Here is a 13,067-nt window from a genome sequence, read left to right on the forward strand (position 1 = left end):
TTTGGTTCGGTCTAATATATTTTCTTGTAATGTAGTACAATATATATATATATATATAGTTGGTACATTTTAACATTGTGTACAGGATTTTAGTAGACAAAAATATCCTCATATAGTATGGATTCTAAGTTTTAAGGTCAAGGGTATTTGAATAATTTTCATTCTTAAAACTAAAAAAAAAAACAAGAAACCCTCAAACCTTTACTCACCTTCCTCATTCCTCTCAACCCTTTCTCTTTCATCTTTCTCACTTCAACCTATCCTCTATCATCCCTACTGTAGTCCCAACGGAAAAAAAAATCAGAAACACTCACCTAACCCTAATTCACCTTCCTCACTTATTCAATTTGTTTCTCTCTCATCTCCATCCTCTCTCACATCCACACACAACAACCCGCGATACCGCAATTTGTTGCTCTTACTCTGTTTGTTCATTTTTTTTTCAATTTAATAACAAACTAATTGATGATGTTGATGTTGATGTTGACTTTTGATTGGAGGGTTGTGTCATATCTTTTCCTTTCTGATTGTAATTAAATTTGTAAAAACCTAAAATCTACAACAATTTCAAAACTAAAAAAAAAACAAGAACTCCGCACGAAAAAATGTTAGCATCAACAATAATAGTTGCAAAGCATTTAGTTTCTTAATACCTATTTTGATAAAATCATAGAAATGAAAGGAGTAGAAGTTAAACTATGGGCGTGATGGTAACAATTTATTAAGTTTAAATTGCAATTTAAAATTCAGTGCGTTTTGTTTTTCTTAATTTCACTTCTACGGCAAATGATAAATCAGAATGACAACATCATGTTTATATTGACCAAACAAGTTGGATATGTGAATTGTTTAAAATAAACTTACATGATGTGATTTACTTTGGAATGTAGTTTTTTGGTCCAATTGAGAGCTAACAAGTTCATTATGACTAGTTTACTAATTTCTGGTTGATTTTTAATTAGTTGGTATATCAATGCATTTCTTCTTGAAAACTATTCAATATTCTGCAATCTGCTCAAATCTAGAAGATGTGTAATTTGTTAGAATATTTTTATTCCTTTTACAAAAATGAAATGAAAATATGCTTATCAATACAAAACATTCATGAGGAAACTAGCACTAATCTCTTTTTTGAATAAGGGGACAGAGTCAACAACAATTTTCTCTGTTCATAATTCTCTTCAATAATTTGTTCCGGTTAAATCATTCAGTACAATGTGTAGGAGCTTCATTTTTTTTTTGCTGTGTTTTGACGTTGGTTATATGTAGGAAGGTGAAAAGTATATTCCATTTTCTGGACAATGACTTACTCCTTCCGAAATCCCCTTTTCACACAACGGTTTTTCTCTTTTGGAAAATATTTCCAAACAACTTAATAGTCAAAATATGAAATCTCCCTCGAGATAAACTACTAATTCTAAAATTTAAAAATGAAATTTAATAATAATAATCAGAAGGGAAAAGATATAACACAACCCTCTAGACGAGTGTTTCTGATTTTTTCCGTTGGGGCTAAGTAGGGATGATAGAGAAAATGTTGGATTGAGAGAGATGAAAGAGAAAATGTTGGATTGAGAGAGATGAAAGAGAAAATGTTGAGAGAAACGAGGGAGGTGAGTAAGGGTTTCGAGGTTTCTAAATTTTTTTAGTATTGAGAATGAAAATTATTCAAATACCATTGACCTTAAAACTTAGAATCCATAATATAAGAGAATATTTTTATTTACTAAAACCCGTTACACATTGCTAATTAATATATATATATATATATATATATATATATATATATATATATAAGTATATTTTGCTATTATATGTTACTTTTGGGATAATTGTAATAATAACTTATATGTTTTTCTTCAATCCAATTGTTTTTTTTATTAAAATTGTAATATATTCTATAGTAATTAAACACTATGATGTTACAATATTAATATTTTTTATAATATTTAATTGATTAGTTAATATTATCAAATTAATTAAAATAAATATTATGTTAAATTATTTATTATAACTTAATTTGTAAAAATTAAAAATAACTTAATTTGTAAACATTAAAATTTAAATTATAATATTAGTATATATTTAAATTTATAAATAATATAAAAAAATTGATTTTTTTAAATTTTTTTATTTTTCTTTTTAATTTATTTTTTAAAAAATAAAGTAGCATATTAGCTCGTTTTGATTTTGATATGTTAATTTGACAAGTTAAGCAAAATTGATCAAAATCAGTTAATTAGTTGAAAAAATTAACTCATGATAACTTAACAAATCGACCCCCCCGTAACTCCTTTATATCTCTATTTGTGCACATATAATTTGTTTATTTTACACTTCAATAAATATTAATATTACAAATTTTTTTAATTATTGAGAAAATTTCTCAATTTAAGCAAGCACATATTTTCGTCAAACTTAATATTTCTAGAATATAAAATATTTAATCTCAATTTAAACACTACTAAAAAAATTCAATTCCTAATAAGATGAATGAAAAAGTGAAAAAGAATTTTAAAAGAAAAAAAAAACAAAAATAGACGTAAGTTTCATATAATTAAAATTGGTATTTATTATAAGAAAAACATAACTAAAATATTTATTACTTTTAAAATTCTGATTTATTTAAACGATCTAAAAATGATAGAAGAAGATGTTGCATCCATGCAGACATAGAGTTAGTAGTATTTAATTGATGGAGGAAGATAATTATTCATTTACCAGAATATGTGACAAGGAGGCTGTGAACGTCATACAAAAAACTTTTAAGTAGGATCCATTTTTATGGTATTGGGACTACCTCGTCGTACGTTCAATAAATTAGAGTTGTTGAACTACTAATCAACAAACTAAATAATGAAAATGGAACTATTTAAAAAGAAAACTATTAATGTAATGTGGCCTCAGAATTTGAATGATTAACTTTCAATGACGACATCATATCATCTTCCATTTCCAAGTTTTTTTTTTTGTTTTTTTTTATTTAGGATGTGCCACAGTTTTCTACCATCTAAATTGGGTGTGTCTTTGTCCTGTAGGAATGGTCAGAGATGTTTATTGTTTACCTTTTATGGATAAAATTTATACATTCATTTTAATAGATTTGATTTGTGGGGCCAATACATGAATTAATTCGTGATACTCGTTCTTGTGGTAGAGGATATATTCAGTGCTCAAAAGGAAAAGTGTGGCATTTATGGATTACAACTTGTTCTTTAAATAGAAGAAAGGAAAATCTTATTTGGACAACAAAATTTTGACACAGATTTAACAACGCTACGTGTCAGCTCTTGATTGGCCAAATAAATTGAAAATAAAACAGAGAAAGGGTTACGGGACGAGGGGTATTTTGGGATTTCGAGGTTAAAATTTGAAGAATTGGGTTTCGCGGTTTAGGGTGGGAAAGACGTTCGTTCAACCCTTGTCGCTCTCTCGCTCTCTCGCTCTCTCGTTAAAATTTAAAGAATTGGGTTTGGGCGGTTTCGGGTGGGAAAGAAGTTCGTTCAACCCTTCCATATTGTGTCTCGCTCTCTCGCTCTGTCGTTTGTCTTCGAAGCTTCCATCTTCGCTGTCGTTGTCTCGCTCTCTCGTTCTATCATTTTTACTTTGTGTTAATCTCACTTATAATGACAACTGATGAGGGGTCACCCCACACTCCTTGGACACACATCACATCACCAACCACCCTCTCCCACCACTGAAACACCTGGACCAGCCTCAGACAGGTGCAGAACTGCCTAAAACTGAGCTTTTTTTCCAATGGTGACCCCTGTTCACCTGGCTGACTACCTGTGTTGGACTTTATGTACAAAATCCAATTTTCTCAATCGTTTACCAGGATTCTGTAAACGATTACCAGACCATTTTTTCAACACTCTAACTCATCCCTTGCACTACTTCGTCCCCTACTCATGGGTCACTCCACACTTCTTGCGTTTACATCAATGACCAACACCCATCTCCCCACTCAGAATTTGATCAACTCCTTCCCATTAATTACCATTAATTTTACTGAAAATGGTCTCGTACTTTTCAAATTCTTATTATAATGCTTTTGTCATTATAAGTGAGATTAACACAAAGTAAAAATGATAGAGCGAGAGAGCGAGACAACGACAGCGAAGATGGAAGCTTCGAAGACGAACGCACACAGAACAAAGTGAAACGCCACGAAACGCGACCTTCGACCTTCCAAGAGAACGCACCTTCGTTTCCAATGGAACAGAGAAAGGGCTATTTTCGGAATTTCAGTAAAAATAAGGGTTACGGACTTCCGTTTCGTAGGTTTTAAAAAAATTTTATTTTTAAAACAAACCAATCAAACAAAGACACGTGACGTTGTCAAAACAATGTTAAATATGCGTTGTTGGAATATCGCGGTCCTAATTATAAGTGTAAAATTGGACCACTCCAACGTGTTTTCTAGCATATCAATTGCCAATTGCATACTTCTCAAAACAATGCATTCCTCCGGTATCTATTATTTCATAATTTAAATATTTTATTTAAAATTGCTAATGCATTATTCATAGCTTAATTACATCATTCAATTGTTTTAATAACCTCACTATATATTTTTAATTATTTTTTTTCTTATAATAGTAATAATTTTAAGGGATCTACGTTGCACCCTGATGTACACGTATGCAGGCCATAATAATAATATGTATTAATATTGATGACTACCACTGAAAGCTTATCTTAATCAATGGCCATGAGTTTGGTTTCGTGTGAGTGACGGCTACCATTCAAAATCTTAAACAGTTTTCTTTGTTAACGCATGGTTATTAATAGAGAGCAATTTTGAGAGCATGAAAATGTTAACAAAAACCAGCAATGAACACTCCTTCTAAGCTTCTACCTTTATTCTTTGCCCTTATTCTCTTCCTCATTCTCTCAATATCCCTTCTCAACACTCACTTCTCTCTCTTCACCGCCATTAAAATCATTTGCAGAAGAACCTATAAAACCTCTCATGGCCTCGCTACAACTTCCAACCAAAGAGACAGAAATATAGATCACTCGTCTTCCATTTCTAGAGCAATATCCCCTAATATAAGCGAGTGCTTTCCTGCTGGATTACCTTCTAATGCAATAACAGGTACCGATTGTTGTCCTTCTAAACCGTCTTTCTCCAAGTTGATAGATTTCAAAGATTTTGCTTCTCCCAATGCCACACTGCGAGTCAGAAGACCATTTCACTTGCTGGATGAAGAATACATAGCCAAATTTGAAAAGGGCATTGCACTCATGAAAGCCCTCCCTGATGATGACCCACGTAGCTTTATTCAACAAGCTAAGGTTCATTGCGCTTATTGCAACGGAGCTTATCACCTTTATCACCCTTTTCAAGACACCAAACTCGACATTCACAGATCTTGGTTTTTCTTTCCCTTCCATCGTTGGTACATATACTTCTTCGAACGAATTTTAGGGAACTTAATTGGTGACCCTGAATTTGCTTTACCATTTTGGAATTGGGATTCTATAGAGGCAATGCACATGCCGTCTTGTTTCACAAACCCGAACTCCTCACTTTTTCACGAACTCCGAAACCAGAAACACTTGCCACCCCACGTGGTTGACCTGAACTATGCAGTTGGCAATGTCGACGTCCCTTCTCATCAACAGGTTTTGTATAATTTAGCCACCATGTACAAGCAAATGGTGCTGGCAAGCACCACAGAATTGTTCATGGGAAGCCCTTTTCGACTAGGGGATAACCCTCGTCCTGGTATTGGTTCTGTGGAGGCTGCTCCACATAACACTGTTCATACATGGGTTGGTGGAGCTGATACTCCACACCATGAGGACATGGGAACGTTCTACACAGCTGCTAGAGACCCCATTTTCTATGGTCATCACTCGAACTTGGATCGAATGTGGGCGATATGGAAAACACTGGGAGAAGGAAGAAGGGAGTATAGTGATCAAGATTGGTTAGATTCTGAGTTTTTCTTCTACGATGAGAATGCTGATTTTGTTCGTGTTAAGGTAAGAGATTGCATTGATACTAAAAACTTGGGGTACGTGTACCAAGATGTCGATCTTGCATGGTTGCGTACGCCACCCACATCACGAAAAAGTAAGCTACTGAGACAAAAAAAGAAGGCTCAAGTTTTGAGTTGGAAGCCCAGAAAACTTCCTTTGGTTTTGGATTCCATAACAAGTGTAATTGTTAAGAGGCCGAAGAAATTAAGGAGCAGGGAAGAGAAGGAAGAAGAGGAAGAGGTTTTAGTGATAGAAGGGATTGAGTTTGGAAGTGATAAATACGTTAAGTTTGATGTTCATGTTGATGATGATGAAGAGCGGTTGAGTGGTCCAGATGAGACAGAATTTGTGGGAAGTTTTGTGCATCTGTACCATGGACATGGCCATAACATCAGCACCGGCTTTAAAGTAGGGTTATCGAAAGTTCTGGAGAATTTAGAAGCTGAAGAAGACGATGATGTGCTTGTTACTTTGGTACCTCGGGTGGGAAAAGGAGAAGTAACCCTAGGAAACATCAAAATTGAATTTATTCCAAGAGAGCCAAAGGATTAATTAAATTTCAAATCTTCGTAAGTTTAGGTATTTTTAAGTGAATTTGTGTTAAAAAATTTATTTATTAAAAATTTAAAATTCTTATACTTGTTAATTAAGTTTTTATTATTTAATTTTTTTATTAATTGGGTGACCTTAATATTTTTTCTTGTTGTTTTGTTTACTTGTTGTTGTTTATATATATATATATATATATATATATATATATATATATATATATATATATATATATATATATATATATATAACTATTATTAAATGTGTTAGGGTCATTATATTTTATTAGCCAACTTTATATTTTTGGTGAAGGTTATATTTATCATGAAAAATATATTGTGTAGAGGTCAACAATACTTTTAATTTGTTAAGGGCCAAATTATAATTATTGAAACTAAAGAATATTAACCGTCAAAGATTATTTAAAGGGTCATGGTTCCATCTGTGAGCATACAGTATCATTCTTGTTTTTTTCTCTTCATCCCTGAAGAGGAAAAAGAACTAAAGATGCTCTACAGAGCAAAGATCAGAGACCAACTTAGATTACTTATTCATTGTTCCCCATATCTAATCATGTATGCTTCCGCTTTATTATTCTAAGGTATTGAAACTGCTTTGATTAAAGAATCTATTACTAGTTAATCGTTAATCGTTAATCTTTAATCTTTCAATCATAAATTCTAACATGTTTTTGGATAGTTATAATAAAATTTAGTATCATTCAAATTATATTTGGAAGCTTTTAAAATGAACCGGCATCCTGCGTGACTTGTCCATATCACGGTTTAATATCTCAATAGGTCCCTATTTTCGTCCAGAATTTCAGATAGGTCCCTTTATTTTTTGACGTTTCAATTGGATCCTTATTTTTGTTAATTTGATACAAATAAATCCTTTCCGTCAATTTCATCAAACGACGTTAATGAATGTGTGACGTGGTCTGGTGACACTGCATTTTTAATACATGTATCAATAAAAACGTGTGTGAATGCGATTTTTTAAAATTTAGAATTAAAGAATTAAGTAAATATATTATAATTTTTGCTGAAATTAATTAAAGAAAGGGCAAAGATGGAAAATGATATTATTCTTTATGTTGAAACATCCATTTTCTCTGCAATTGGGAAATCAAGAGGAAGAAAGTGAAGACGAAGGTGATGGTAACGAATATGACAACTCTTCTAATATTGCAACTAAAGGCTGTGGGTTGTTACCTATATTACATATGAGGAATTCATTGTGCTTAATGAATCCTGTGGCTGCGATGAAAATGAAAAACCAGGCTTCCTTGCCTTCAGCCAGTGAGGTTGTGAAACCTAACAAAACTTCTCATATTAGATCTTTTAGCCCAATTCCAGCTGTAAAGAAGGTGAGAAAAATGGACCAATTTTTCACCCTTCAACCCTGAATCAGCAAGCTCAAGTGGTTTTTTTTGACATATTTACTTACAATCATGAATATTTTCTGCAGGCTTGGGATGCAATTCACAGGAACAAATCAAGCTCCAGGGCACCGTCACCTGACAAGCAAGAGGGTAAAAAGAAATCTATTCTGGTGAATTACTTCCAAGTAGACTCTCTCCCTTCCGTCGCTCAACAGCAGCTGCTACTGGTATATCTCCCTCTCGAAGACCTCAATCTCCCTTTTGCGGCGTGAAGTTGCTTGGTGATTCTAGAGAAGCTGAAAATTACAAGTTTGACAAGGTTAAATTCCACAATGGTGTGCTTGGAAATGTTCAAGATGTGCAGTCCCTGGGAAACAAAAAAACTTCGTATTCAGGTAGTCTCACACTTGAAAAGACATTAGTTGCAAGGGACATTAGTTGAAGATTCAAATATCAATACCCAACAAATTGTTTTAGTTCATGATTCGGGAAAGCATAGTTCTGATTCTATCGTAAAATTATGGTACAAGAGCCCTAAAATACAAAATTCCCCCAATTTGATTTTGATTTCCCACTTGCAGTGACAATGGATGTTTCAGTAAAAAAGAACAATACCATTTTCCATCTTTGCACTCTCTTTAATTAATTTCAGCAAAAATTATAATATATTTACTTAATTCTTTAATTCTAAATTTTAAAAAATCGCATTCACACACGTTTTTATTGACACGTGTATTAAAAATACACTGTCACCAAGCCACATCACACACTCATTAATGTTGTTTGATGAAATTGACGGAAAGGATTTATTTGGATCAAATTAACAAAAATAAGGACCCAATTGAGACATAAAAAATAAAGGGACCTATTTGAAATTCTGGACGAAAATAAAGACCAATTGAGACATTAAACCTCCATGTCACACCCACAGCTATACCCATCACCTTCTGAAAAAATGTTCAACCTATTGAAAGGTTTGTTAATAATTTTGTGGATAAGGTTATTATTTAATCATAAATATTTTTATTTTTTATCTTTAACATATGTATTTAAACTGAAATATATATATTTTAAGTATAAAACTAGAATTAATAATAATAATAACTGTTAAATAACAAGTAACACAATTAAAATCTCTAATAAATAATAATTTTTATGAAAATTTTAAATTTACCTTAAATTTAAAATGCCAATATAAAGTAAAGTCTATATCAACTGTAAATTTGTTTTATTTTTACTTAATATAAAATCCTCAAGCATAATAAATAGGATCAAAATAAAAATTTCCTCACAGTTGAGTAATGATTCAAGATCACACGCTGCCCGTAGCTGTGGCGGATCTTAAGCCATGTGAGGGAGCTTTCGTCTCTTAATTTTGGTCTCAATAAATATATATATATATATATATATATATATATATATATATATATATATATATATATAAGAATAATTATTTAAAAAAAAGTTTTGACACATTGAGTTTTGATTCTGAAACCAAAATATATCTAGGTAAGAATTAGAATTGAAGCATATATTCTTAAAATTAATCATATTTTTAAATAAAAAAATGAAATATACTTTAGTTTTTATAAAATTAAATAATTTTAAATTAGTAAAAGTATTATATTTTGGTTGTTACTAGAACCGAAACCAAATATCTTAAAATTAAATAATATTTCTAAATTAGATAGAGTATTAGGTTTTGCTTATCATAACTAAGCTCAATACTCCTTTTATGCTTTAATTATGATTATAATTGAAGAAATGTAGATGTTTTCTTTTAAATATTTTTTTTCTTAAAAAGTGTTACGTTTAGATTATGACCAACTAATCTCTATATGTTTTGGTTTTGGTTATAACCAAAGTCTATTGCAAACATTTTTTATTTTATTTTTTGTTTTTTGTTACATATTAAACTTGCACAAAATACTACATTATCAACACATAAACAACACAATATATTTATCACATCCATATTAAGCTAGAATCCACATAAACAACACAATTTATTTATCACATCCATATTAAGCTAGAATCCACATAAAAGTAAATGTGTTAAATGTTACATTTGTACTAAATTCTTAAGAATATGTTATCCTTACAAGAGGTAAATGTGTTAAATACCATTGTACATTTGTATCATGTATTTTGCACAATATATCATTAAATACTTAATAGAATTATTAGAAATTAGTGTTAGACTCTTGAACTTCTACACAAAAAAACAATAATTTCAATTAGTATATAAAAAGACAGTTATAAAGTTTTTATTCAATACAATTATTACCATTTCCGAACTAGTTGTAATACGAGCATGAATAATTGTTGTAATCCATTGCATTACATAGTAATTGCACTCACATGAGCCGATTTATTTATTACACTACAATATATCAACATAATTATAAATAATCGATGAACACAAGGAATCAAACAATTATAAATATATGAACCAAAATATCAAACATGGAAAGATTACCATGTGAGCTTTTTTTTCCTTAATAGTTGATTTTCGTAACAACCTATTATATCCTGCAGTTGAACTATAAAAAAAGAATGTTTTAGGATACACTTATATACCAAATAAAGTTCATAATATTGAGGTTCTTACCAATGTATTACTTGTTTGAGATGGTTAGGGAGAGACTTGTGCAAGGAGTAAAACCACACAACAATGTTGTCGTTCAGGAAAATCATAAGTAGTTACCACTGATGTCTGAATTGAAAATAACTTAATTATTATACCCTAAAATGAGTGATTATAATTACAAGTCAACAAACTACACTTATGTAGCAATAAAAGGGACAAAATACATTTGTTTCCCCTATTCAAAGCAGTTAGTGACTTATGCTTGAATATTATCAAATTTATTGCCTTCATGAGTGAGTTAGGATCTATGAACCCATTTACATCATTTAACCTATGTTGTTACTGAGACCAAACATATACTTAAACACAAAAACAATTATTTGATATAAGTAACTAGATAAATCAATTAAATATAAATAATAGTTCAAAGACAATCATAATCCATAATTGAATAAGGGTAATATTCAGTTTGTCTTTCACCGGCGCAAGCTCTAAGACATCTTTCTTATACAAGTATAGTGGGATTTCCGTGTCACTCCCAAATACACCAGAATCTCATAGAACCCACATCATCTCATTGTTTACTATGTTAGCAAACTGGTGTAATGTACCAAGAGGATCATCCACACATAGAGGAATCTTCTTGGGTTTAGGATTTTTCTCTCAATGTGATTGTAGTCACGTGGAAAACTATTTAAGTCTGAACATAAATAACATATAAACTTAAAAATTGAGTAGTGTTTTTGGGAGTCTATACTAGGAGGTAAGAAATAAAACCAACTAAATCTCTAGGCTAGACAAGGAAAGATTGAAATGCCTATGTCAGTATATACCTCATATATTGGCACATGAACTATGACCTTAACTTCATTGTCTGATAACTCGATACCATGAAGAATTGTGGCTACCTCAAATACTCTTCCAAGAGCCATTGGTGTAATCTTGTATCGTAAAACATATAGTTGACATGGACGTATGTTGTCCATGTCATCCCATGGTACGTGTGGAGGTGAATAATTCATTTTTCTGCTTCTACCTATCAAAGTCAATGTTAATGTTATTTTATTAAAGAATAATTATTTAATTAATCACTTTGTACAAAAAAGGTTCTGGTGCACGAGATACTTGTGGACGGATGTCAAAACTATCAAACTATTCCTAGAATTAACGCATAACCCTTTTAGTCATTTGCTTGGTGACTTCATCATAGAGTTGCGCTTTGACCTTCTTAGCGATTTGTTATATTACCCTTTCTTTGTACTCAACATTGTGTGTGCATTCTAATTTAACATTCTAATTTGTATAAAATCATATTATTATTTAAAGAAAAAGTATATCTTACAATTCTTTATGAGAGTAGAAAGAAATGACACGCTAGTTTAAATAATTACCATCATAGAACGTCGAATTGAATGGGGCTTCGACGTTCTACAATTGCATTTATTTACAAAAATGTCACCAGTCATTTTTAACGTTGGCTATTCAGTGGTTGGACGTTGAACGCTTGACGTTATACGTTGTTTTTGCACTAGTAATTTGTCATACAGTGTTAGAAGTGTAGGAGTTTTAAGATCGTAGATAGGCTAACTTCCACTTTTCATGACAGAATGATGGTGAAGGGGGTTATGGACAATCACCTTCAGAAGGTGGCGGCCTAGCTTCTACCTTTTCCTTCATGATCTTATCTTCAAGTTTTCTATACCCATCATGGGATAATAAGTATGGGTTTTTATTTTGAGTACTTATCCCTTATGTTTTTGTCCTATTTTCCTGTAACATATCAAATTCAAACAATAATTTAGTTCAAATTGTACATCGTTATCAATTGGTAAATGGATGATTTCAAGTAATCTAATCTTTTATCCCTTACACGTACAAATCTTAATAAATTGATGTTAACTTTTTGGCAAGTATACCAAATCGTTCCAAGTAATACAGTGAATAAGTAAAAGTATCGTTCTCCCAAGGGACTTGTGCAACACATGACAATTCTTCCTTTTATAACTCAATTAGACATCAAAGTGTACAGAAAAACACAAGAAACTCTTTTTGGTATTTTTATCAAACAGTTAGTGTGCAAGGAATTATATTTAAAAGAAACTTCGTTGGAATTGGGTTTCATGAATCATATGAATATAAAACTCTGTTCAATATTTCATTACTTCATTCAAACATTCACATCAAGGCATACTAGTCCTAATCCCTTAGCAACTAGTTCTAAATTAATATATTAAAATGCTAATCCCTTAGTCAATTTAATATACAATTTGCATTAAGTCCAATGTTAGGAATGATCAAGTTATTGAGTCTATTCCTAGATCCCAAATCACTTAAGTGCTCTATCTACGTCCATGTTCAAAGTTACTTTCCAGTAATCAGAAACATTCAAATAACATTATATTTCCATACAATGATAGTAAATTCAAGAAAGAGCATATGAACGAAGAACAATATATTGAACAGGAAAATTACATCAGAGTAAGTTCATTACATCCAATTCCAACGAAAGAAAAACTACTCCTAGTCATCTAAACGTACACATTTGAAGCAATC

The 13,067-nt window shown here is 31.3% G+C and overlaps 2 protein-coding genes across 2 annotated transcripts; both read left to right on the forward strand.

Annotated features, from left to right (window-relative positions):
* Positions 1–4,759: 4,759 nt before the first annotated feature.
* LOC124832182 (polyphenol oxidase I, chloroplastic-like) lies at positions 4,760–6,668 on the forward strand. Its single transcript, XM_047306320.2, has one exon. The coding sequence runs from the start codon at positions 4,837–4,839 to the stop codon at positions 6,541–6,543; it is 1,707 nt and encodes a 568-aa protein (XP_047162276.1). The 5' UTR covers positions 4,760–4,836; the 3' UTR covers positions 6,544–6,668.
* Positions 6,669–6,817: 149 nt separating this feature from the next.
* On the forward strand, positions 6,818–8,489 carry LOC148199068 (uncharacterized). Its single transcript, XM_088114499.1, has 2 exons — positions 6,818–7,909; positions 8,011–8,489. Exons 1-2 carry the CDS (start codon positions 7,619–7,621, stop codon positions 8,194–8,196), a joined length of 477 nt encoding a protein of 158 aa, XP_087970625.1. The 5' UTR covers positions 6,818–7,618; the 3' UTR covers positions 8,197–8,489.
* The last annotated feature ends 4,578 nt before the right edge of the window (positions 8,490–13,067 follow it).

Source organism: Vigna umbellata, chromosome 4, assembly GCF_029865625.1.
Source record: "Vigna umbellata cultivar VRB3 chromosome 4, Vumbellata_1.0, whole genome shotgun sequence".
Classification (NCBI taxonomy): domain Eukaryota; kingdom Viridiplantae; phylum Streptophyta; class Magnoliopsida; order Fabales; family Fabaceae; genus Vigna; species Vigna umbellata.

What these genes read in the sequence shown, in the direction of transcription:
- LOC148199068 (XM_088114499.1), top strand. Translation starts at nt 7,619, where the DNA reads ATGATATTATTCTTTATGTTGAAACATCCATTTTCTCTGCAATTGGGA. An exon ending in CAATTCCAGCTGTAAAGAAG is followed by an intron (nt 7,910 to 8,010) that starts GTGAGAAAAATG and finishes TATTTTCTGCAG; the next exon opens with GCTTGGGATGCAATTCACAG.
- LOC124832182 (XM_047306320.2), top strand. Translation starts at nt 4,837, where the DNA reads ATGAACACTCCTTCTAAGCTTCTACCTTTATTCTTTGCCCTTATTCTC.